At 40.1% G+C, this 23,909-nt stretch overlaps 1 protein-coding gene across 1 annotated transcript in view; it reads left to right on the top strand.

Moving 5' to 3' along the window:
* EIF3H (eukaryotic translation initiation factor 3 subunit H) overlaps positions 1-23,909 on the top strand; it is a 121,096-nt gene that overhangs the window by 5,655 nt on the left and 91,532 nt on the right. The window contains exon 2 of the mRNA XM_045004956.1: positions 18,549-18,705. Coding sequence (XP_044860891.1) covers positions 18,549-18,705 — 157 coding nt within the window. The remainder of the gene's footprint in view (positions 1-18,548; positions 18,706-23,909) is intronic.

Consider the following 23,909-nt stretch of genomic DNA (forward strand, 5'->3'; position numbering starts at 1 on the left):
TTAATAAATATTAAATAAGAGTAACCTTTGGAAAGTGTGCATACTGTTTGTGTAACAAACATTCATACATGAAGAAGGGAAACATTTCTCTTTTAGTTAATATTTGTTTAATATGGTTACATCACTACCTGCACCTCTATCCATTTTCTGGTCTCTGAGTGCACCCCTTCAGGCCTCATGTCTTTGCTTATCATGGGGCGGAAATCTGCAGTTCACCCACTCTTAGACTGGGCACTAGGCTACAGTACCATGTGTATGATCTGTGCTTACCTAGCAGGTCTGACTGGGTTTGGCATCTGTTGTTCTTCCCTTCAGGAGTCTGTGACCAGTGGTTTATATAATGACCAAACAACATTTTAAAAACAAAGTATTGTTTATTTTGTAGTAGGAACAAAGATTTTAGAGAGGATTTAAAAACAGCATGTCTATCTTGCCTTCAGGGATGGCAAGCCTTTTGGCAACCTAATTTCTTCAGACACTGGAACAGCTGTTTGTGTCTCAGCGTTGGTCATTGGAATAACTCCTCTGAACAACTATCTTCCTCTCCTATGAGGGACACTTTCTTTTTCAACAGGCAGAGTTCCTGTGACATTCTGTGTTCCCGGGCTTTGGTCCTTCTGGACAAAATTAGTTGTGCAGGTTGGTTGGGGAGGAGGGAAAATCTTCAAAGTTAATAGTTTGGCCTTTGTCCCTTAACTGTCAAGTGTCTGCTGCAGGGTGATTGATCTTGAGGTATTTAATTCCTTCTTGGTGGTTTGTTTCTTACAGCCCACTGTTAAACTAATCCATACAGTAAACGTCCCAATAACCAGGCCAACATACAATATTCATAAATTACTGTAGAGCAGCTCCAGAGTAGCTATTTCAATACTATTTCAAATATTTTTTTGATTTTTACTTGAATTTCAGTGGTTTATTTTAAATCGTGTTGTACTTTGGATTTTATAGTGGCTTCCATTCAAGGATCTTTAAGTCCTTTGTAGGCATTTATGAATAAATCCTCAGGACTTCACTGAAAGGTAGGTAGGTATTTTTAGCTTAGGTTGCAAGCTCACTGGGACAAGCACTATTCTTTTTTTGATTTATGTAGTGTCTAGTGCTGACCTCTGTACTACTGTAATATAAATAATTATAAATAGTAATTTCCCTTTTAGAAATGGGAGACCTGAGGTACAAAGACAGCTTTGCCGACGTTCACAGATGTAAAAATGATCTAGAAATAGGACTTATATTTGACTACGTATATTTTAACAAAATAACTATAATTTTATCTTCAACTTTTTTGTCTTCAGAGGTGTTCCATCCAGAATACTGCTGGGTAGAACCATCAAGTTTCACTTTCTCCTACTGAGGGAGTAGGAAAAAAACCATTCATTATTCCTTAACTGAATATGCAGTTCAATTTGAAAACTAGAGAGTCATAGTAAGATTAAAAACACTGAAAATTATAAATAAACTGGCATTTTAAAGTTTTTAGACTGAGCTATTATCACTGATTGAATTCTGAAGGCTTAATATGATCACACTTTTGATTAACAGCATATAAAAGTTGGAAATCTTGAACAAATAATTGTATATATGCAAAAAGGTGTCTCTACCACCCTCTTTAAATGTAAAAATACAAGTTCAGTTTACATATTTGGCATTATTTATCTGGTAATCCAAGAGTTTTGATGCAAACAGTATTCCTTTCTCATTGTGTTGAATTGATTTGTAAATTGGGCATTCTGAGAGAGTCTCTAGCTGACAAAGTTCCAGCTGCTGGGGATGCATTATAACTACATTGACTTGTACTCTTGGTAACTTGTACAAGTACTTGATTTAATTGTTTTATAAAAACAATTCATCTATTTGACTAAAGCAGTTTTAATAGTTGTGCTTTTCAAGTGGTGAAAGGCATTTGGGCTTTAGTTCTGTTCTTCACATCATGCAGATGACTTTTGGATACACAATGTACCTTCATTTTGTATAATGTCTTGGGTATGATTTTGTTATTTTTATCGAGTCCCAAGCAGAGATTTGGCTGAATCAATGAAGAGTTGTTTGATTTAAGGGGCCCTAAGTTGAAGAAGAGGGAAACTGAGGCAGTGTGCCTGCAGATCGACCTCAGGCCATCGAGGAGTGCTCAGGAGATGACCAGTCCACTTAGAGTTATCAAAAACACACTTAAAGTGCTGTCTCACTTTTCTTCCAAAATAGAGGTGAAATTTTTAAGTAGTTTTACATAGTCATGTTCTTTTTGGTAGCCTGAGAAAAAAGATACTTTGGTCCCTTAAAATATGTGCAGACTACTTATGATAAACAATCTGTTTCACCTTGCATTTAATTGTGATGCTTGGGGTACCTTTCCCAGACCTGAAGAATAGCTCCGTGTGGCTCGAAAGTGTCTCTCTCTCACCAGCAGGAGTTGGTCCAATGCAAGATATTATCTCACCACCGTGCCTCTCTAATAGCAAAAACTGGGCATTTACTTCTGGAATACTGCAATATAGTTTTCTTTAGTAGTACTCTTTTAATTTCCTGTTTGCCTGCAGTATTTCCATACACCCCTGCTCCCTTGAAATCCATGAATATAATTAAAGGAGATCTTGGTCCTTAGAGCTGAGTAACTAACTTCTTTTTAAATCAGTATAGATAGCTTCAGAGTGGAAAATAGTTGCTACTACTGGGTATTGATCTATACTAGTTATTTCATGAAGATTACTTTCAGTATGACCAATTTTTAAGTGACTGTGCAATTCTTTTCAAAGCATCACTTTCAACACTCTGTCTTGGTATTTCCACCTCTTAAAATCAGGAGATGGAGGTGTATTCCCCTCTCCCATACCACCTACGCTCATAGATTCGGATGATACTTTTTTTTACGTTTATGTCCCACATCCTATTTTTAGTCAGTTCTATAGCCATTGGCATTTGATAGAATGTGGCATTTGATAATTTTTCTGAATGTTTGACTTGACACACTTATCTTTTGTTAGCGTAATAGTTTTGCAATTCGTATGGGGCCTGATCCTGTAAACGCTTACACGCTTGAGTAATTTTATTGGTTTGTGAAAATTTTAGTTGCCCCAGCTGAGAGACTTCGCGCAACTTCCAAAGTTTTACTATGTTCACTTGCTTTCATACAATTAGTAAAATAAAAATCTTTATTAAACAATAAAGAGCCTCCTGTGCATACTTCTGCAATTCTTTGATGCTCAACACTAATGCCAACACTAATTTCCAATAACCAATTTAAAACACAACACTATAAAGCACGTAGATGCAAGAGGTCATATCCCTGAAGAAGAGAAACACATTCTAGAAATATCTCCGTACTCTGAAGTAAATTAAGAAGGCTCTGTTAAGTCCACTCTGTTTCCTGATATTTTTAATGGTAGGAAATGAAATGTGATTAGGAAAATGAAGTATTAGCATACCAGATTACTTGATATGGAATTGATCCTTTAAATACTTCAATGAGACTATTTGCATTGAGCAAAGGCATGATGGTGGCAAATGTTCATTATTCTTTGGAAAGGGTCTTTTGACCCAATGTAGTACAAAACAGAAGTTGCACAAATATCCCGAAATACAGTAGCGTGGATCAGGTGAAACAGTGGATCATATACAGAGATAGAAGACTACAAATGGGCACATAATGCAAATAACATGTTTGCTTAGATTTCATTTCTACTCTAGGTAAACACAACTGTGGTTTACTTTCTATGGTCCTGTGTCATTGACAGTACTTCTAAAATCCTCACTGGATCAGGAACAGGCACAAACACGCTGGGATCTTTTTAAATCAGACATCGAGACTAACGCCAGGGATGATATTGGAACACTGTCATCATGTAGTCCCAGATAAATAGCTGAAATGAAATAGTTAACTGTCATGCAAACAGTGACTAAAGTTTTAACACTTATATGCCTAAAGTTAAATATATATGTGACTTGGTTTTTCACATCTGCCAAGCATCTGAAACTCCTATTAAAGTCAGTTGACACTGTGGGTGCTCCATTTATTTGGGGCCTAACTCTGAATTTAGGTGAGTAGCTGCAGGGGCTTTTCTGTTGCTTTGATCTGCTGGCTGAGTTAATCTATTATGTATATATGACTAGGCTGCTGGCTGAGTTCACAAATTACCTGTATATGAGTTTTCAGTGCTACTAGGTGGCCATCATGTTGTAATTTCAATTAAGACACCTAGAACTTTTTTGTATTTTTTATTTAAGTAAAAGCTTTAGGCACCAAAATATTTCAATTTTGGCCAATGGGTATATTTTTTTTGTGAGAACTTCAGATGTTGTTGTAGGCCTTATCTATACTAAGTGTTTTTTGTTTGCAAACCCCCAGTGTAGATGTACTGGGCTTGTGTAAGACAGGACTTATGAGGTGCTGATCAGACCAGGAGAGTGGTATGCTGATGTGATCTCCAATACCCATTCCTGGGCTGAAGCAGCTGCATGTGTAGGTCCAGAGGGTGCTTGGGAGCATCCTAAGGTTTACATGTAGGCCATGAGATCAAGGACGACTGTATCGTAGACCATTTCAGTGTGAAGGCTGATGTCTCAGAGTACAAAGAAGCTAGAGGATTCTAGTACCATGATGGGCAGCAGCTCTGTGAATCCCTCCAGGAGTTGACAGGGTTTTCATCTGGAAGTCTGTAAGCTACTAGATGTCCTAGGTTGTTACTGTTCTTTGCCTCTCAGATGTGGGTGCATTAAAATGTTTGTTTTTTTCCCCTGAGTTGGAATGTTTTCTGCATCTGAAGCTGGAGGGGAACAGGATTGTTATTCCACCTCTCTTCTCTTTTATGCTGTGTTCTGGAGTCTCTTGACTTGTGATGGGTCAAGTACCTGTGTGTGCTACGATAGGGTCCTTTGTTGTTTAGAAGGATAGCCTCAAGAACAGTGACATCAAATATCCTTGGGCCTGTCTCTCTTCTTTCTCTTCCCTTTCTCTTCATACATACTTCTGCCGCTTCACCTTTCATTGTTACTATTAAGCATCATCTTCCCTTGTCCAGCAAAGCATGTGTACCATCAATACAGCAGTGAAACAGGCTTTATAGAGTTCTGTCAAATGCACAAAGTAAACATACTCGAAAAAATAGAAATTTTTCTTCACTGAAAGGGGTTAGCCTTGGGGGTTAACATGTTATAACTGTTTCCTTTGAAGAAAGAAATGTGTTTTTGAAGCTGACAATGTTGATTCACAGTGCTATTTTAGTGTGATGCTAGCTGAGTATTTTTTAGCATTTCATAGTGTTCTACAATATATAATACAATGCATGAGTACAGACAGGTGTATCTTTGAGTTGTATAAATGACAGGTAGTAGCACCAGAGTGCGTTAAGGACTGTGGTGCACAGGACCAATAATACTGCTCTCCTGTGTCTCTGCTTCTCTTTTTGTCTTGCACAGTCAGTCACGGTGGCACAGTCCTGCTCCTTGATTGTAAGAATAGTTCAGAAAACAAAAGCCAATGAAAAGGAGCAGGAAGTCTTGCATGTGCAAACCCACTTTTGGACACACCAATGGGGTCAATGTTTTATTTATTATTATTATTATTATTATTTTTTTTTTTTTTTTGCTGTTCTTGAATGAGACAATATGAGATGGCTGTTTATCTGGGATTCTTCCAGTTCACGGTCCATTAGCAGGTCCTCTAATGAACTAGCCTCAGTAGCACAAAAAGCCTATAGTGGGGCCAAGAAATTCTGTTTCTACTATTCTAGGGGCTTGTCTAAACAGGAAAGTTATACCAGTATAAGCTGAAGCTATGACTACACTTCAAATGCTAGTGCTGTCCATACTGAGTGTTAGGTTGGCTTAACTGTTCTATTCGGGGTGTGTGTGTATGTATGTATATATACACTTCACACCCCTGAGTGACACAGCTGGATCAACTTAACTTTTTAGCGTAGATCTGGTCTAGAAGATGTGGATTTAAGGGCTTGGCTATACTTGCAGATGTAGAGCTCTGGGAGTTAAACTAGCCTTCGGAGACCACAGCAGGGAAAATGCTGCCATGTGTTTACACTGTCAACTGCAAGCGCACTGGCGTGGTCACATTAGCAGCTCTTGCAATGCCACAAAGAGCAGTGCATTGTGGTAGCTATCCCAGTGTGCAAGTGACTGCAACATACTTTTCAAATGGGGAGGGGGTGGAGTGTGACAGGGAGTGTGTTGTGTGTATGTGGGGGAGAGAGTGTATCTTGGGGGGCTGACAGTGTGTCAGCATGCTGTCTTGAAAGTTCAGACAGCAGCAGATTTCCCCCCACCCACCCCCAACAGCAGCATTCCACACTAATGGTTTGCTTTGTCCCGGAGCAGATAAGCATGCCGGTTGTCAGAAACGGACCTTTGAAAGGGGATATCCACATGCCTGCAGCTGATTTCAAAACAATGAGAAGAGTGGCCACTTAACATCAGGGGGTTATGGGACGTTTCCGGAGTGCTAATCACAGTGCAGTAATGCAACACCTTGTCCACACAGATGCCCTGGCGCTTCAGCTGGGGCGCAGCAAGCTTTATGCTTCTTGTGGAGATGGATTACCAGGAATGCTCCAGCTACAGAGTCCAGGCGTTCTACGTGCCTTGCTAGCGTGGACACATCAGGAGTTAGGGCACCCAGGGCTGCTTTAATGCGCTCTAACTTGCAAGTGTATCCAAGCCCTAAATAGATATAGTTACACCAGTATAACTCCTGAAGTGGACACAGTTATTCTGGTATAAAAGTGGCTTTTTTCGGTTTAACTGTTGTTGCTTTGAAGGAGGTTTAAGCTAAACTTAAAAAAAGACACTCTCAAGAGTATCTGAACAGGGAATTATATCAGTTTAACTGTATTGGGTAACTGGTAAATATCTCCTGTGTAGACAAGTCTTTGACATGAGGACATAAACAGTACCTCTAAGTCAGTCTCCTGCTTCTGAGATAGAAATTGCTGCCAAGGCCAAATCAGCTGCTACTTCTCCACTCAAAGTCATTTGTCACTTTATTTTAGGTGTACACAAACAGGGTATTCACTTTGGAGGAGACCCAGTTTTTAGTGAAATTTATTCCATATTTGTACATATTCAGGTATGCTGTAAAAGATTCAGTTGCATAGTTGGTGAGTGACATGATTTCATAGTCTTGGAATTCTGCAGATATGAGGCTGCAGATTGTTTCTTGTGCGCTATTAGAATCAGCTATGGAATCCTACTCTTGTTGCTGAAATTGGTCCTTGGGAATTGCAGAATTTCATATGCTTTACCTTTCAACTTGTATAATATATTATCTTAATTTTTTAACATCAGGCATGGTTGGAATACAGTACTGGGGCATGGATGCACTTGTGTGCCCCCTCTTCCCCCCCCCGGATATCTGAATATATGTAGGGACTAAAAAGAGCTTTGATATTGGTTGACTCTGACTGCATAAAAGTCAGCCTCTCTGCTTCCATTTTTGTATCTGTAAAATGGGGGAAATATCTACATCCTGGTTCTGAGGATTAAAGCTTAAAAAAAATGTCTTATTGTTTTTCCAACTACATAAATCAGGGGTGACCAACCTGTGGCTCCGGAGCCACATGCGGCTCTTCAGAAGTTAACATGCAGCTCCTTGTATAGGCACCGACTCCTGAGCTGGAGCTACAGGCGCCAACTTTCCAATGTGCCGGGGGTGCTAACTGCTCAACTCCTGGCTCTTCCACAAGCCCTACCCCCACTCCACCCCTTCCTGCCCCCTCCCCTAAGGCTGCAGTGCCCTCACTCCTTCCCCCTCCCCTCAGAGCCTCCTGCATGCCACAAAACAGCTGATTGGGAGGGATGGGGAGGTGCTGATCGGTGGGTGGGGCTGCCGGGGTGGGTGAAAGGTGCTGGGAGCGGGGTGGAGGAGCTGATGGGGGGGGGGCTGCTGACATATTACTTTGGCTCTTTGGCAATGTACATTTGTAAATTCTGGCTCCTTCTCAGGCTCAGCTTGGCCACCCCGGTATAAATGCCAAGGGCAGGTCTTCACTACCTGTGGGATTGGCGGGTAGCGATTGATCTATCAGGGATTGATTTATCGCATCTAGACACGATAAATCGATCCCCGATCGCTCTGCCGTCGACTCCGGAACTCCATCACTGCCGAGAGGTGGAAGCGGAGTCGACAGGGGAGTGGCAGCAGTCGACCCCGCACTGTAATGTCGGGAGGTAAGTCAATCTAGACTGTTCTCAGTGGTAGAAGATGACAGAACAAGGAGTAATGGTCTCAAGCTGCAGAGGGGGAGGTTTAGGTTGGACATTAGGAAAAACTTTTTCACTAGTAGGGTGGTGAAGAAATGGATGGGTTACCTAGGGAGGTGGTGGAATCTCCTTCCTTAGAGGTTTTTAAGGTCAGGCTTGACAAAGCCCTGGCTGGAATGATTTAGTTGGGTTTGGTCCTGCTTTGAGCAGGGGGTTGGACTAGATGACCTCCTGAGGTCCCTTCCAACCCTGAGATTCTATGAATCTAAGATACGTTGACTTCGGCTACACTATTCTCGTAGCTGAAGTTGCGTATTTTAGATCAATTCTGCCCCCCCCTCCCCTCGTAGACCAGGGCTAAGAGTTGATATTAGCAGAACAATGTTGGAGCTTGTAAACAAGCTGTAGGAGTGAGGGAATATATAATGCAGTGAGGGAATATATAATGAAAGGTTATATCATTGATAAGTATACAACATTGAGGAGTTCAATAAAACAAAAACATCTGGTGTCATTTGGCACTATGAAACTAATACCCTGACAAAAGAATTAATGTTCTGCTGAAGGGCAATGAACAGTGTTACACTTCAAGGCTCAAAGGCGAAATATCATTTGACAATAGATTTTCTGGTTTGGAAAGAAAATTGCACACTCCCCTTCTGTGGTCAACAGTTGGGCTTCATTCCTTTCTGCACTTGTGATGTGTGTGTCAGACTGGCAGGGCCGGCTCCAAGTTTTTTGCTGCCCCAAGCAAAAAAAAAATTCCCATGCGCCCCCCTGGTCCAACCCCAACTCCATCCCTTCCCCGCCCCATTCCATCCCCTTCCCCAAATCCCTTGCTCTGCCTCCTCCCCCGGGGGTGCCACATTTCCCCTCCTACCCTCCCTCCCTCCCAGGCTTGCCTGGGAGGGAGCGGGGAGAAGCAGAGTGGCGGCGTGCTTGGGGGAGGAGGCGGAGGTGAGCTGGGGGGAGTGGTTCCTCTGCCCCCCCGTCCCAGGTTACTTCCTGCGGCCCTCCTCGTGCCCCCCACCGCCGCAGCTCATCTCCACTCCGCCTGTTCCCCTGAGTGCGCTGCCGCTGCTCCACTTCTTCCCCCTCCCAGGCTTGCCACCAAACAGTTGATTCGCGCGGCAAGCCTGGGAGGGATGGGGGGGATGCGGAGCGGCGGCGCGCTTGGGGGAGCGGTTCCTCTGCCCCCCCCCCCGGGTTACTTTCTGCAGCCCTCCCCGTGCCCCCCACTCTCACAGCTCACCTCCACTCAGGGCTGGCTCCCGGCTTTTTCCCTCCAAGCAAAAAAAAAAAAAAAAAAGGAGCCAGAGTGCCACCCCTTGGAAAGTGCTGCCCCAAGCACATGCTTGGAGCGCTGGTGCCTAGAGCCAGCCCTGCAGACTGGTCTCCTGCATTGTAATTATGTGTGCATAGCTCCATTTTATAGATGAGAGCTTGAGTAATTTGCCTAGAACCGCAGAGGGAGTTTGCATCAGTAAAGATTGGAAATCTGGCTCTCCACATGCGTATTCCCTTGCACACTAGAACATTGTTAAGGATGCACATTTGGCGTTCTCCTGGCATTGTTATAAAATTGAGTGTCTACAATGTTTGTGAGCCAGAGTGGCACAACGCAGGGAAAAGGGAGACAAAATATAGCAGACAGCTGGCAAAATAGTATAGTACCTAACCTGGGTCCTGAAAAGTCTGATGTATTTAGGTCTGTAGTACAAAACAAATGTAGTTATATGCCCAAGAAAAATGTTTTCTGTTAATTAAATTTGGCAAGAACACTGATACCTGGTGCAAATAATAATAATTTTTTTTCAAACTGTTTTAAAGGCGGCTTATTTTCAATTTGTTGTTGTTGCTTAGGACCAAAGCTTTCTTCTAAATTAACTCCCAATCTTGCTCTGCCACAAATAATATTTTGGATCCAGTTTAAATGTTTCTTTCCTCTACTCAACCCCCCCTCCCATCACCAAAAAATTGCCCATCTAGACAAAGGTATGATTGTCAACATAACTCTGCCACATCTTTTATTTCATGTAGTGTTAAGATTATAGATGTATATGCTTTTTATTTTTCACTAATGCTTAGCAATTCTATAAGAGTACTTCCAGTATTTAGCAAATAATAAATTTCTTGAATTCTGAATTAATAAAATGGGCAGCTCAGCTTACTGTTGTAGAATCGATAATGTGGGCAAGTTTTAAGATATATTTGGGAAATTATTTTTTTAGATATGCTTAGTAACTGCCAATGTTCCTTTTTGTGTTTGGGTAAGCCCATTGCCTGCAACAATATGCCCATAGTTAAAAATACTCCTTTAAATTGCCTTTGTGTTTAACCATACACATCATTGTGCCTTGATATGTAGTGAAATACAAATGCTATTTAAATTGAAATATTAGAGATATTGATTAAGCATATTAAAATGCTCTGACTACAGCCTGACAAGTATTAGCATGGTGGTCTGAGCATGATACTATCAAGGATTTCACATTCTTTCATATCTCAGCCACTCAGCAATTAAGGTGGTGACTAATTTTCCATTCTAAGCCAGATTTTGCCCCCTTCTAAAAGCCACAAAGGAATATTGGTATCAAAATTGGTAGGGTAGATGTGAGGCTGAAGGAAATTATGGTTTACTGGACTGCTCACCTGGGATGAAATGTGATAGTGTTGCTTTGGAGGCCCTCTAGAGCCTCCTAAATTTTGCAGGGGTGTTGGTGCATTCAGCAGTATGGAACCTCTCTTGTGTGTGCTGGTGTACACCTCCATTTCTTTAATAGGCATTAGCCAGCTGGCCCTCATGATCTCAGAAGGAAGAGTGAATGCCCCTTCTCCCAAACCCTCTTGCTCCTCCATCTCATGCTGTGAGTGTTTAAAAACAGCTAAGCAAATTCTCTGCGATAATTAGTTACGGTAGATTAAGGTTCTGAGTGCATATTAGTAATTTAAGGATAAAAATCCTTATAGAAATGTTGTAGTTACCAAAAAATAACCATTAAAAGGTAGGAAATTCAGAATTGAGATTACACTTTCAAAAGACTCAAATATTTATCAATTTGTGGTTTAATGTACCCAGGCTACCATAAGTATGCCCCAAAAATGATGTCCTCAGAAATTCATCCATCTTATCCGTCCATATTTCTCCTTATCAATGGTAATAAAACTAGAATGCTCTTAATCATCCAGTACTGCTATAGAGATAATAAATAGTGCTTAGCTCTTATATAGTACTTCACTTTGTACATATCAAAGTGCTTTACAAAGGAGGCTAGTATTTTTAGTCCCATTTTAAAGATGGGGAAACTGAGGAAAAGGGAAATGAAATAACATTCTTTTTCCATGGTTGCACAGCAGGTCAGTGGTAGAGCTGGGAACAGAACCAGGTCTCCTGAGTCCCTTCCACTGGTGCACACTGCCTCCTTTTAGAGGAGATTTTTCTGTATCTCTAAACCTGTTAAAAGAAAACTTGTTCACGTAATTTTCAGTGAAGACAAGTGCCCTGGACATGTGGAAACCTTCAGTTTCACAAATAAAATAATAAATGATCGAAAATGACATAGTCATCGTTCCAGTGTGTCACTTTAATGACTGTTTTGGAATATATACTGAATGCATGTAAAAGGAGGGACCCCATAATTCATATGCTTAAATGCAATATTTAACTTCAGCACATATGATTTTTTTTTTCAATCCCAATGTTGAGGCTAGGATCGTGAAATAGTATTAGGTGCCTCTAAATCTGAGAGCATTTTATAGTGCTGTATATAGACAAAACAAGTGTATTTTGTTTCATTTAGCTCTGTCGTGTTCTGTTAATTTCTTAAGGCCAAATAAGCGTGGATAACTGTCTCTGCAGGCTTTCCTCTACTTCAGAGTGAGGGTAAAAATTTAGCACAATCCATGTGAAAAAATGGGTGGTTGAATTATAAAGTTTACTGCTGTTGCTTTTGGCTGTCACTTGTAAACCTTTTCATATGCAACTGCTAGAAGCTGAAGCCTGAAAAGTAATCCTTTTATTCACAGATGGCACTACTAGCTCAGTAAGTACTGCAAATATTTGAACGCTGGTAGTTCACTAATATAGCAGAACACATTTCAGCATACAGCTGACAGCTAAAAGCATAGGACTCTTTTGTACCAACTGGAAAATATTAAGTTGAAACTATAGCTTGTGTCTAATCTCCCTAAAATGCAGATATGTTGTGCAGTAGGTGAGCATGTTCATAAGCTCTCGCCCCCAAAACAATGGTAATATAATGACTTTTGTTCTAAAAACATGTCATAAAAATACTTATTTTAAAATATTAAATGTTTTCAAAAGATTCAGATTTTCTAACCTATTTGTGAAAGTATCAAAAATAATTCACGGAAAAATACTTAGTGACAAAGAGTCCTGTGGCACCTGATAGACTAACAGAAGTATTGGAGCATAAGCTTTCCTGGGTGAATACTTGGTAACGCTCTGTCAGTAATGCTCTGTCTCCATTGTAACTAGGACGACTGTAGGGCCTTACACTTGTTACAACCCCATCGTTGCTTCCTGACAGTATGGTAATGATATCTAATGCCCTGCTGCTCAAACAAGTGGAATCCTGGGTCTGTATTATAGAAACATACCTACAAGGCAGTCATTCTGCAGTGCCTGTGGTTTTGATGGTTTCCATGGTAATGAACATGAAGCCATGTACTGTGAAATTTATACTATACTTTCTGTTGCAAAGAAATATATTGATATCTAGCGAGTGGGACAACGGATAATTTAAAATATACAAACATAATGGTGGTGTATTATTGTTTGTACTGAGGTGGCACCCAAAATGTACTACAGTACCTTCTTTCTACACAGAAGAGAGAGCTCACTCTTCAGATAGACACGCTATCTAAAAGGATAGATGAAGATTAGAAGAGATGCAAAATTCAAACAAAGCAATCATGGTAGTGATTAGCATATGTCTTACTTAATTTGGATTTTGTTTGATTTCAATACCCTTCACTTCTCTCCATCATTTGATGACCTTATCGTTATCCAATGCACAGCAATTCACATTCAGTTCCTTTCCTCTGCATCACTGAGCAGTTCACTTACAGAGAAAAAATAAGTGAAAATAAATAAGTAGATGACTTAAACAAGTTTCATGATACTTGGAAGGCACTAACTCAAACTCTGGACAGAGATGAGGAAAAGCACACTCTATGAAAGATTAGCATCCGTGGCTCCTTCAACCAAAAACTCAGGGCTCCCAGTCCAAGTCAGTGTTCCTCTAACAAAAACATGGACGACAATATAGTTTTGCTATAAGCCAAATCCCAAGTACCATTTAAAAAAAAATAAATCAGGCACCTTTTATATATCAAAATAGTTAAAATGACAACTTTTTTCTCTGGAGTTCATTTTTCTCTGGAGGCTGGGCTCAATGAGCTTTCGGGGTCCCTTCCAGTTCTGTGAGATAGGTATATCTCCATATAACTGTAACTCCAGTCCTGATGTGCTGGTGATGTATTACAACATGTTGGCAGTGGTTTTTATCACGAAAAGAGGTAGCAGGTATCAGAACCATGCTATGTACTTCTAATCTTGACTGTTCCTGATCAAAAGAGGGAGGAGAAAATAGTTTGCACTCCCTACCACGACCCATAAAGAGGAAATAAACATCATGACATCTGGTTAAGCAGGAAAAGAATGGACCCAAGAGTGGAATTTCCACCCTAAGTTCTTCAAGTGGCGAGTCTGGCCTTAGGTTGCCAGCCTGTCAATGCACCTCTTTGTATCCAGGATCGAGCAGAGGTACCAGAACCTTATACAAGATGAAGAGATTATTACAATCATAGCACCTAGGAGCTCTAGTACAGAAACCCAGACCCCATGATACTTGGTTCTGTACCAGTGAAGAACAAAAAAACGGTCCCTACCCCTTATTGCTTACAATCAAAGACAAGAGACAATAGGTGAATATAGATGTGGAGTACAAGGAAACAATGAGCCTATCATGCTGATCAATATTGGCATGATTAATAGGTAAGGCTACGATTTAGTCACAAAGTTCGCGGAAGTCATGGAATCTGTGTGACCTGCGTGACTTCAGTGGTGGGGAGCTGCAGGGTACCTCACTGTTCGCAGGGCCGAGAGCTGCAGAGTACCCCTGCTGCATCTTGTGGCCCTCACAGCTCCCGGCCGCCAGGATACAACACAGCTTGCGGGGGGCAGTGGGGGAACCCCCGAGCTCCCAGGGGGCGGTGGAGGAGGTGCTCCCCGCACGTGGCAGGGGAACCCTCAAGCTCCCAGGGGGCATTGGTGGCGGGGGAACCCCTGGGGCTCCCAGGGGGGTGCCCGCAGAGCTCCTGGCCGGTGGGGGAACCCCCAAGCTCCTGGCCACAGCAGGGGACCCCCCCTGAGCTCCCAGCCATCAGAGGCCACCGGAGCTGTGGGTGGTGGGGGTACCCCACGGCTCCCAGCCCCCATGGTATTGTCCCAGATATTTTTAGTAAATGTCATGGACAAGTCGTGGCTTCCGTGAATTTTTCTTTTTTGCCTATGACTTTACTAAAAATATTTGTGACAAAATCTTATCCTTATTAATAGGCCATCACTACAATCATGCACTTTTCTCCCATGGCCAAAAGCATGACTTTCTTTTTCTGTTCATTGTTCTCCAGGACAATTTTTTTAAAAAAGCAAATAAAAAAATAAATTAAACAGAAGTGAGAGAGAGAGTCCTGCATTGGCCAAGGAAGTCCTGGTTCTTGTATCCAGCTGAGGTGACAACCACCACTCAGCTATGCCTCCTCTACAGGAAGGATCTGCTCTAACTACTAAAATTCAACACACAAGCCTAGATAGGTTTAGTTTATCTGCTTGATATTTGAGAGCAACACATTAAAATAGGTTATTAAAATGTGGCCAAATTCCTCTGAGCTGGACACAGGTGCTGCTTGATGTCCTCAGGTAGTGAGCCTGCACCTGTTCCTCGCTGGGTTTGGCATTTGCCTCCTTTACTTATGGGGGCCCAGAAACTAATAGGTGTTAATGGTATACATACTTATTTCTAATAATAGCAGTTGGCTTTTCACCTGTGACTGTTTGAACAGAGCAGTAAGCTGATTTCAGTGGTGTGAACAGAAGATTTGTAGCACAAGTTGTAAAGAGAGAAATATCTGAGACTTTACCTAAAAACTTGTCTGTATGGGAAAGTCATATCAGTATACTCTTGAGGGGTGAATTTAAACTGATAATTATACTAGTGTAACTCCTTTGTCCCCTTATTTTAATACAAAAGTGGCTTTTTTCACTGTAGTTTGTCACTTGGGAAGGGGTTTAAGGAGAACTGAAGAAAGCCACTCATAATTGCAAATACATAGCTTGCAAACAAAGGAGATGACCAGTTAAATGTTCAAAGCTGACCCTCAGTCTTGCTATGATTATCAAATAAATTTGGGTATACCTTTACATTTAAAGTTTTTTTGGGGGAGGAGAGGGAGACATGAAAATACTGGATGTCATGATACTACTCATCAGTTTTGTAGCAGTGTTTGGGTAGCAGCATGTCTTGCAGTGCCTCTTTAAACATCAACTATTCACCAAGTATTATACATTAGGTATTACGTAAAATGTTGGAGTCTTATAAAAACAAAAGTGTAACAAGAATGAGATGTCTGCATTTTCATGGGGCACATTTTTTTATTTCTTACATTTTATGCTCTTTATTTCAAAACAGACAATCAGTAGCTAATATGCAATGTTGTAGCAGTTTTGGTTCCAGGATATTAGAGACAGGGTTGGTGAGGTGATATCTTTTATTGGATCAACTTCTATTTGGGGAGGGGGAGAGAGAGAGAGATGCGTTTGAGCTTACACAGAGCTTTCGAAAGCATGTCTCTCTCTCCAATAAAACATATTACCTCAAGCACCTTGTGTCTTAGTCAGTAGCTAAGGCAGAAAAACATGTTGCTGTCTGGAGTGTGCTAATGGAGTTGAGCTTAGAACATTGCCTCATGCAGGTCTCTTACTAGAATAGCACATTGATGTGCGAGTTCAGCATGCATTAGGATACATGGTTACCATTTGGAGTTCTGGTAGTCTCTAACTTTCTGTATTTCTGCTCAATCAGAAGATGCCAGGGATAGCATTGTTCTAGCAGGTGCTTTGTCTATTGTAATGGTGTTTTTATAGACTGATATAGGCTACTAGAAGATAAAATGTGAACAGTTGGCATCTTTATCAGAAACGCTGCAGTGAAATATTATAGTGAAAAATCTTACCAAAGGTTAGTGGGAAGGCCAACAGGGCGCAAGAGAACATAAAAAATTGAAGAGCAAAAATAGAGAAATGTTGGAAATATGACACTTAAAATACTCTGCATATGTTTAATCATGCAGTAAATAGCATCTTATACTTGCGCCCAATTCAGTCCTATTATTTACAGGTTCTATCACAAGATAGATAGCTCTCCACTGGAAATCTGATCTGTCCCAACAAGCCTATCCTGAAGTACTGCAGCATCCTTACAATTAATGGAGGTGGAGCATTTCTCACGGAATAGTGATAGTTCATGGAAAAATAAAAAAGCATATTTGGTTTAAAACCCTGATAGATGTGACTGGAGAACAAATGGCTTAAGTTAGCTAAAACCATTTGATGTTACCTTTCAGCAAAGCTATTAAATTCTACTTCATTATATGGTAATTTTTTTTTCTTTTAAGCTTTCAAAATACCCTCATTTTTGGCATTTAAATATGTACCTGCACCTTTGCCCAAAGTGGATATCTAGACATGGAAATGAAGCACCGGAGATGAAAAGCTTTGTATCCTGTTACTAATCCCGTAAGCTATGCAGTCTCCCACACTGCATTGTGTGGCTTGGCTCACCCTATTTAATATTTACAGCACATTTGTTTGAAGAAACATTTCCCCCTTTTCTTTCACTTCAGCCCTTATTTCCTCCCTTACCCCAAACAAAAAACTTCCCATAAAACTTTAAGGATTCCCCCTTTTCCCCTCAAGAAGGGAATATATACTGTGTATTTGCATTCGGTTTTCCTGTGCTGTGAATGTTTTTCATTACCACCATGCTGTAGGTAGTGTAAATCATAACAGATGTTTTAAAATGGTTGTCACGAACATAACCTTTTGCTTCATTATTTAGTGTGCAATGAAATATATGTTCCTGCCACGTAAATGTGGACTTGTGTTCATGTAGAATGTTCATTGAATCTGTAAGGGCAGTATTTATGCAAAATCTGTTCTTTCTCAATGGTAGAGCAGAAATCCATTATGGTAGTTGGTTTGCCTACAGACACAAAGATCAATAGTACTTTGTTAACAGGGCCATCAAGCATTTCTGGCTTGCTTTTGCTTGGATGGATTAGACCTTAGACCTCGGTGAAATAAAGTCCACTTGAGCTTGACTTAGCATCATCCTTACTGCCTGTACGTGTACGCATCTGTGCCTGTAGCTATTGTTATTCTACACTTACTTTGTCTTGTTTAAGTGTAATTAACAGCATGAATTGACCCCATAGTTTGTCTCTGAGCTAGTCTCAAATCAGCGGTTGAAAACATATTATAATCTACAATATCAAGTCTTCATAACATGGGGATACTTTATTGTAGTATTCAGAGTTGGGAGGGATGTGAGAATTGTAATGACAATCCTTTTTTTACTAAGTCGTTTACATACTTTCATATCTGTTTTTAAGTGTATTTTCTCCCTTGTTTATGCCACTTGACTTCTCTGTTGTTGGTCTTAAGACTAAATGTTTTTAAGGAACACCTTCAGTGTGTCCTATTGCCATTTCAGTTTTGTAACTGATATTGTTAAAAGTAATCCTTAAAAGCCCTACCTCTGAAAATTTGACAACTTTTTGTTCTGCCTTTTTAAAACTGTGCTTCTGACTGGTTTGTGCATAATCATTTTCACTGCTTTTTGATAGTCAGTTGCACTTCCCATCTCCTGCACTGCTTCAGCGGGGGTGGAGGGGGGGTGATTATAGCCCCTGCAAGAGGGTATTTAATAGTTACTGCAACAAGAGAGCAGCAAATTGATCTTTGTGTTAAAAAAAAATTGTTTTCCTATGTCCTTTTAGTGGTCTTCAGTACTTCCCCTTTAATTTACCAAGAGATCCAGTCTGCTGGCCTATATTAAATTCAGTGAAATGTCTTAGGTAAAGATACAGTGCAACTTTTTTGTATAGCTTCTTGTGTAGGACTTTCTGCTGGCATTTTAAGCCTGTAGTTTATTTGGTCTTCAGCTACCATTTTGCATAACTTACTTAAACAATTTGTTATACGAATTTAAAGACAATACAGAAGACGCTTTCATATTCTGCTTTTTGTTCTTGATTTTTAGGTTGTGTTAAAGATTATTAAGCATTACCAAGAAGAAGGACAGGGGAATGAGGTGGTCCAGGGAGTGCTGCTGGGACTTGTGGTGGATGACAGGCTTGAAATCACCAACTGCTTTCCATTCCCTCAGCACACAGAAGATGATGCCGACTTTGATGAAGGTAAGACATGCATTTTGTCTAAACTAGGGTGTTGGATTTACAGTCTCTGTCACACAAAAAAAGCCAAAGTATACAGACTTCTTTAAAAAACAAACTCCCTCCTCCAAAAAAACCCTCCACACACACCTACCTAATCAAAATAAGACACACACACACAGACACACACACACACAGAGAGACAACTATGGCTGGAAACATCACCCACACTTGTTACAAGGTGTTGGTTTTTTTGACCGAAATAAGAAGTTATAATGCATTTCCAGAACTTACGCGCAAAGCTCCCATCCTGTGTATCTGACTCAGGGGCTATCTATATGGGTAATACACAAGCATAACTACCCAAATATAGGTTTCAGAGTAGCAGCCGTGTTAGTCTGTATCCGCAAAAAGAACAGGAGTACTTGTGGCACCTTAGAGACTAACACATTTATTTCAGCATAAGTTTTCAGCTCACTTCTTTGGATGTATAGAATGGAACACACAGACAGGAGATATTTATACATACAGAGAACATGAAAAGGTGGAAGTATGCATACTAACTGGAAGAGTCCAATCAATTGAGATGAGCTATCGTCAGCAGGAGAAAAAACAACCCTAAGTATAATTAGACTGCTATAGTTACACTGGAATAACTCCCCTGTATGGACACTTAAATTCTAGAAAATTCTGGGATAAGTGTCCACATGGAGAGTTATGTCTGTAAATGTAGAGAAGCTCTTATTAAATAAATACTTTTTGGAAGTCTGAAGTGCCAGGGTTTGTACGTTAAGGGTCATTGTCAATTCGAAATTTTGACAATTTAAAATGAATTTTAAAAAAAATAGCTTCAGGTGTTTATACCTGCACCTATGTTCCCCTGCTGATCAGTAATTTCTTACTATTTACAGGAGACAGTAACATTGACTACACAAATTAATATCAAATGGATAAAGAAAACTAAAGCGAGTTTGTTTTTTAATCTTTATAATAGTATCTTGTTACTTATACTAATTGAAACATTTTCAGTGATTAATTTCAAGTTGATTGTGCCATCCTAACATATGAATTAGGTTTAACAAAGCAATATCTTCAAAGTAGTCATTCATTTAACGTGAGTGTGGTGGAAATGGTGCTTGTTCTACCTAATTTTGACAACTCAATTTGTGAAAGCAATTGTAACAATCTTAAAATGACTGTAGTTATTTACTCTGCTTACAATTCAGTGATGCACTCCTGCCAAGTAGTTTATACCCGTAAAATATGCTAGTGAAACTGGCCATGTGGATTTTTTTTTGGAGTTTGATAAGTCAGTTGTTCCATCTGCTGTGGACTCATATAATTCACCATTACATGAGAGCTCTATGAGCAAAAAAAAGGGTATATTATTGCAAAAGAATTAAGAAAAAACTGCTATAGAAGTAGCCAGCCCAGTGCAAGTGCCTTTTCAGCTGCCCACAGAGCACCCTTCTCTTGCCAGTGTGAAAAGGCACCAAAAAACTAAGGTACAGGTCCAGCCCATTTGTTTCCCCTCTGATAGGGGTGTGCTAAATAGGAGAGTGACCAGGAGCAAGAGCACCAAACTGCCTCCTCCTCTCCTTCCCCATGTTGCCAGCCACTCAAAAGGATTCCTCTCCTTTCCTATACAGGCATAAGTATCCCAGAAGAGAAGTCTCACTTGCATACCTGCCAACAGCCTCAATGTAAAATACAATACACTGAAAATTTATGTAATCTTGCATTAATTTTCTATATCTTCCATACATTTGCATACATTCAGGAAAAAAGAGACCAACTGAAAGGAGAACAAATCCCAGCATTTCATTTCTTTCCTTCCCCAAACAAGACATTTAATACTCCTTTCTTCTCTCACAAACAAAAGGATATCATTCTTTCTCTTCATCTCATCCAGAGGATCTTCAACCCTTCCCTTCCTTTCTTTTGGGATGGGGACAGTGCTGGAAGGGTGAAAATTGCAGAGCTAGCATGGAGCAGTTTCCGAGTTGGCTCTCAGATGCACACAGGGTTGGAGGATTCTATCAGCACCTTGCTCTTTGGTTACATGGAGGGATAAGATCTCTGCCTGATGGATAGGCTGAGGCACTAGGCAGATGACGATTTCCCCATAGAACTGTAGGAAGGTATGAAAGCTGTAGTCTGTGGAGAGAAGTCTGAGTTGGCTGTTCACAGGGACATGATTCCTCCTCTATCACTTCACAGTATAACCAGGCGTGGGCCCTCTGCTAGTACTCTATGCATTATACACGTAGCTAATGTGATGCCAATTTTTAAAAAAGGCTTCAGAGGGATCATGACAATTGCAGGCCGGTAAGCTTAACTTCACTACTAGGCAAATTGGTTGAAACTGTAGTAAAGAACAGAATTATCAGCCACACACATGAACACAATTTGTTGGGGAAGAGTCAACATGTTTTTTGTAAAGGGAAATCATGCTTCACCAATCTATTAGAATTCTTAGAGGGGGGTCAACGAGGATGGTCCAGTGGCTATAGTTTACTTAGATTTTCAGAAAGCCTTTGACAAGGTCCCTTACCAAAGGCTCTTTAGCAAAGTAAGCTGTCATGTGATAAGAGGGGAGGTCCTCTGATGGATCAGTAACTGGTTAAAAGATAGGAAACAAAGGACATGAATAAATGGTCAGTTTTCAGAATGGAGAGCGGTAAATAGTGGTATTCCCCACGGGTCTGTATTTGGACCAGTACTATTCAGCATATTCATAAATGATCTGGAAAAAAAGGTAAATAATAAGGCAAAATTTTCAGATGACATAAAACTACTCAAGATAGTTAAATCGAAAGCAGACTGTGAAGAGTTAGAAAAGGGTTTCACAAACTTGGGTGACTGGACAACAAAATGGCAGATGAAATTCAGTGTTGATAAATGCAGAGTAATACACACTGGAAAACATAATCCTCACTATATGTATAAAATGATGGGGTCTAAATTAGCTATTACCACTGAAGAAAGAGAGCTTGGAGTTATTGTGGATAGTTCTCTGAAAACATCCACTCAATGTGCAGTGGCAGTCAAAAAAGCTAACAGTGTTGGGAATCATTAGGAAAGGGGCAGATAAGAAGACAGAAAATATCATATTGCCTCTATATAAATCCATGGTATGCCAACATTTTGAATACTAGATGCAGATCTCATTGCCCCATCTCAAAAAAGATGTATTGGAATTGGAAAAGTTTCAGAAAAAGGCAACAAAAATTATTAGGGTTGTGGAATAGCTTTCATATGATGAGAGATTAATAAGACTTGGACTTTTCAGCTTAGATAAGAGATGACTAAAGGGGGGATCTGATAGAGAGCTATAAAATCATGACTTGCGTGGAGAAAGTAAATAAGGAAGTATTTACTCCTCATAACACAAGAACTAGGAGTCACCAAATGAAATTAATAGGCAGCAGGTTTAAAACAAAAGGAAGTATTTCTTCACACAACTCTGTCAACCTGTGGAACTCCTTGCCAGAGGATGTTGTGAAGGCCAAGACTATAACAGGGTTCAAAAAAGCACTAGATATGTTCATGGGGGACTGGTCCATCAATGGCTATTAGCCAGGATGGGCAGGGATGTTGTCCCTAGCCTCTGTTTGCCAGAAGCTGGGAATGGGCAACAGGGGATGAATCATATGATGATTACCTGTTCTGTTTATTTCCTCTGAAACACCTGGCATTGGCCACTGTCAGAAGACAGGGTACTGGGCTAGATGGACCAGTATGTCCATTCTTGTGTTCTTATTATGACCATGTAGTTTTCGGTTTACCAGGACCATCAGTGAAAGAAGGAAAAGCTCCAGAAGTTGATATTATTCGCCATTGGTCATTGAGTACTATGTAAAAAACAAACATTTTTCCAAACTGATTGCAACTTATGATGTTGGGTACATGGGATCATCACATCTGGAGGATGAAGTTTACATAGAGGAAGGTGAAATACAAGTAGAGGAAGCGTTGCTTGATCTATAGGTGAAAGTGGTGCAATGCCTACCTTTTAAAGAGCCAGAACTCCCCTGATATCTAAAACTGCACAGATTTGAGGCTGAAATAAGAGACTGGTAGAGCTAGGTCCTAGGGATCCCATTCTAAAATAATGCAAAGAATACTTCTCTGTGTGCAAAATCCTGTAGGTAAGGAATTGATTGAGAGTGGTCTTGAGCCAGGAGTCTTAGCTAGCCTCTTGTCAGTTTCTGAATAGGTAGGTTTGAAATACAGAAATGTTGAAAGATGTTGAGGTCATTATATATATATATTGCTTCCTTGGTTGCCAATAACATCTTGTATTAATAAAAAATTAATAAAACATGTAATTGCCTTGTGCATTTTTCTGTTTACTTAAGCAGAAAGAAATATAAAAAGTAATAAAACTGGAGCAGCTAGTGTTACTTTAATTTATAATCAGTTCCCTTTCTAGTTCTGTTGTACTAGAACGGTGCTGTCCGCGTTAATAATGCTGCAGAAAACATTCAAGATTAAAGTTTAACTGGAATTTTTTTTTAATCTTGAAAATATTTCTATTCAAATGGGGTGTTTTAAACCTGTTTTTTGTAAAGCTTAATTTGGAATCTCAATTGAGTTAATAGTCATTTTACAAATATACTTTCTTTTTGTTGTGTTAGTTCAGCTGTTAAAATTTACCTGGGGGTAAGAGTTTACTCTCAACTTCAGTGGGAATCACTGAACAGTGAAATTCTTGCTAAAGGCACTTGAAATTTTTTCAAGAGTGCAAGGAAATCTGTATTTGAATATTTTGTTTCCTAAAAGATGTAAAATAAAATTAGTGTTATTTTCCAGTAGATGCTACTGTAATTCTGAAATGGTTCTCTACGGATTCAGTTTGCTCAGACTTGTGAAGTTCAAGGAAGTAAACATCCTCACCCTGATAACAAATGTCTGAGAGCCCTGATGTGAGGTATTCACCATATCCAAAGAGGGTAGAGCTCTTTAATGGCTATGTATTGGAAAAAGCAGGAGATTGTAAGTTTAGAACAGAAAATATAGCTTTTGTTTGGGGAAAAATTTCTCTACAAGATTAAAAAAATGTGGGGACTTTTCCTGAAATCACCCACTCAGGAGCTTGTGGACTTGCTCCATTACACAACTTTTTTGGAGAGGAATATCTAACAAGCTGTGTGTTCTGGAAAGTTAAAGGTGAGGTTTAGTTGATGGCATGTGAATTAGATGAAGGAAAATCCACTGAATGGGGT

This window comes from Mauremys mutica, chromosome 2 (assembly GCF_020497125.1).
Source record: "Mauremys mutica isolate MM-2020 ecotype Southern chromosome 2, ASM2049712v1, whole genome shotgun sequence".
In the NCBI taxonomy this organism is placed as follows: Eukaryota; Metazoa; Chordata; order Testudines; family Geoemydidae; genus Mauremys; species Mauremys mutica.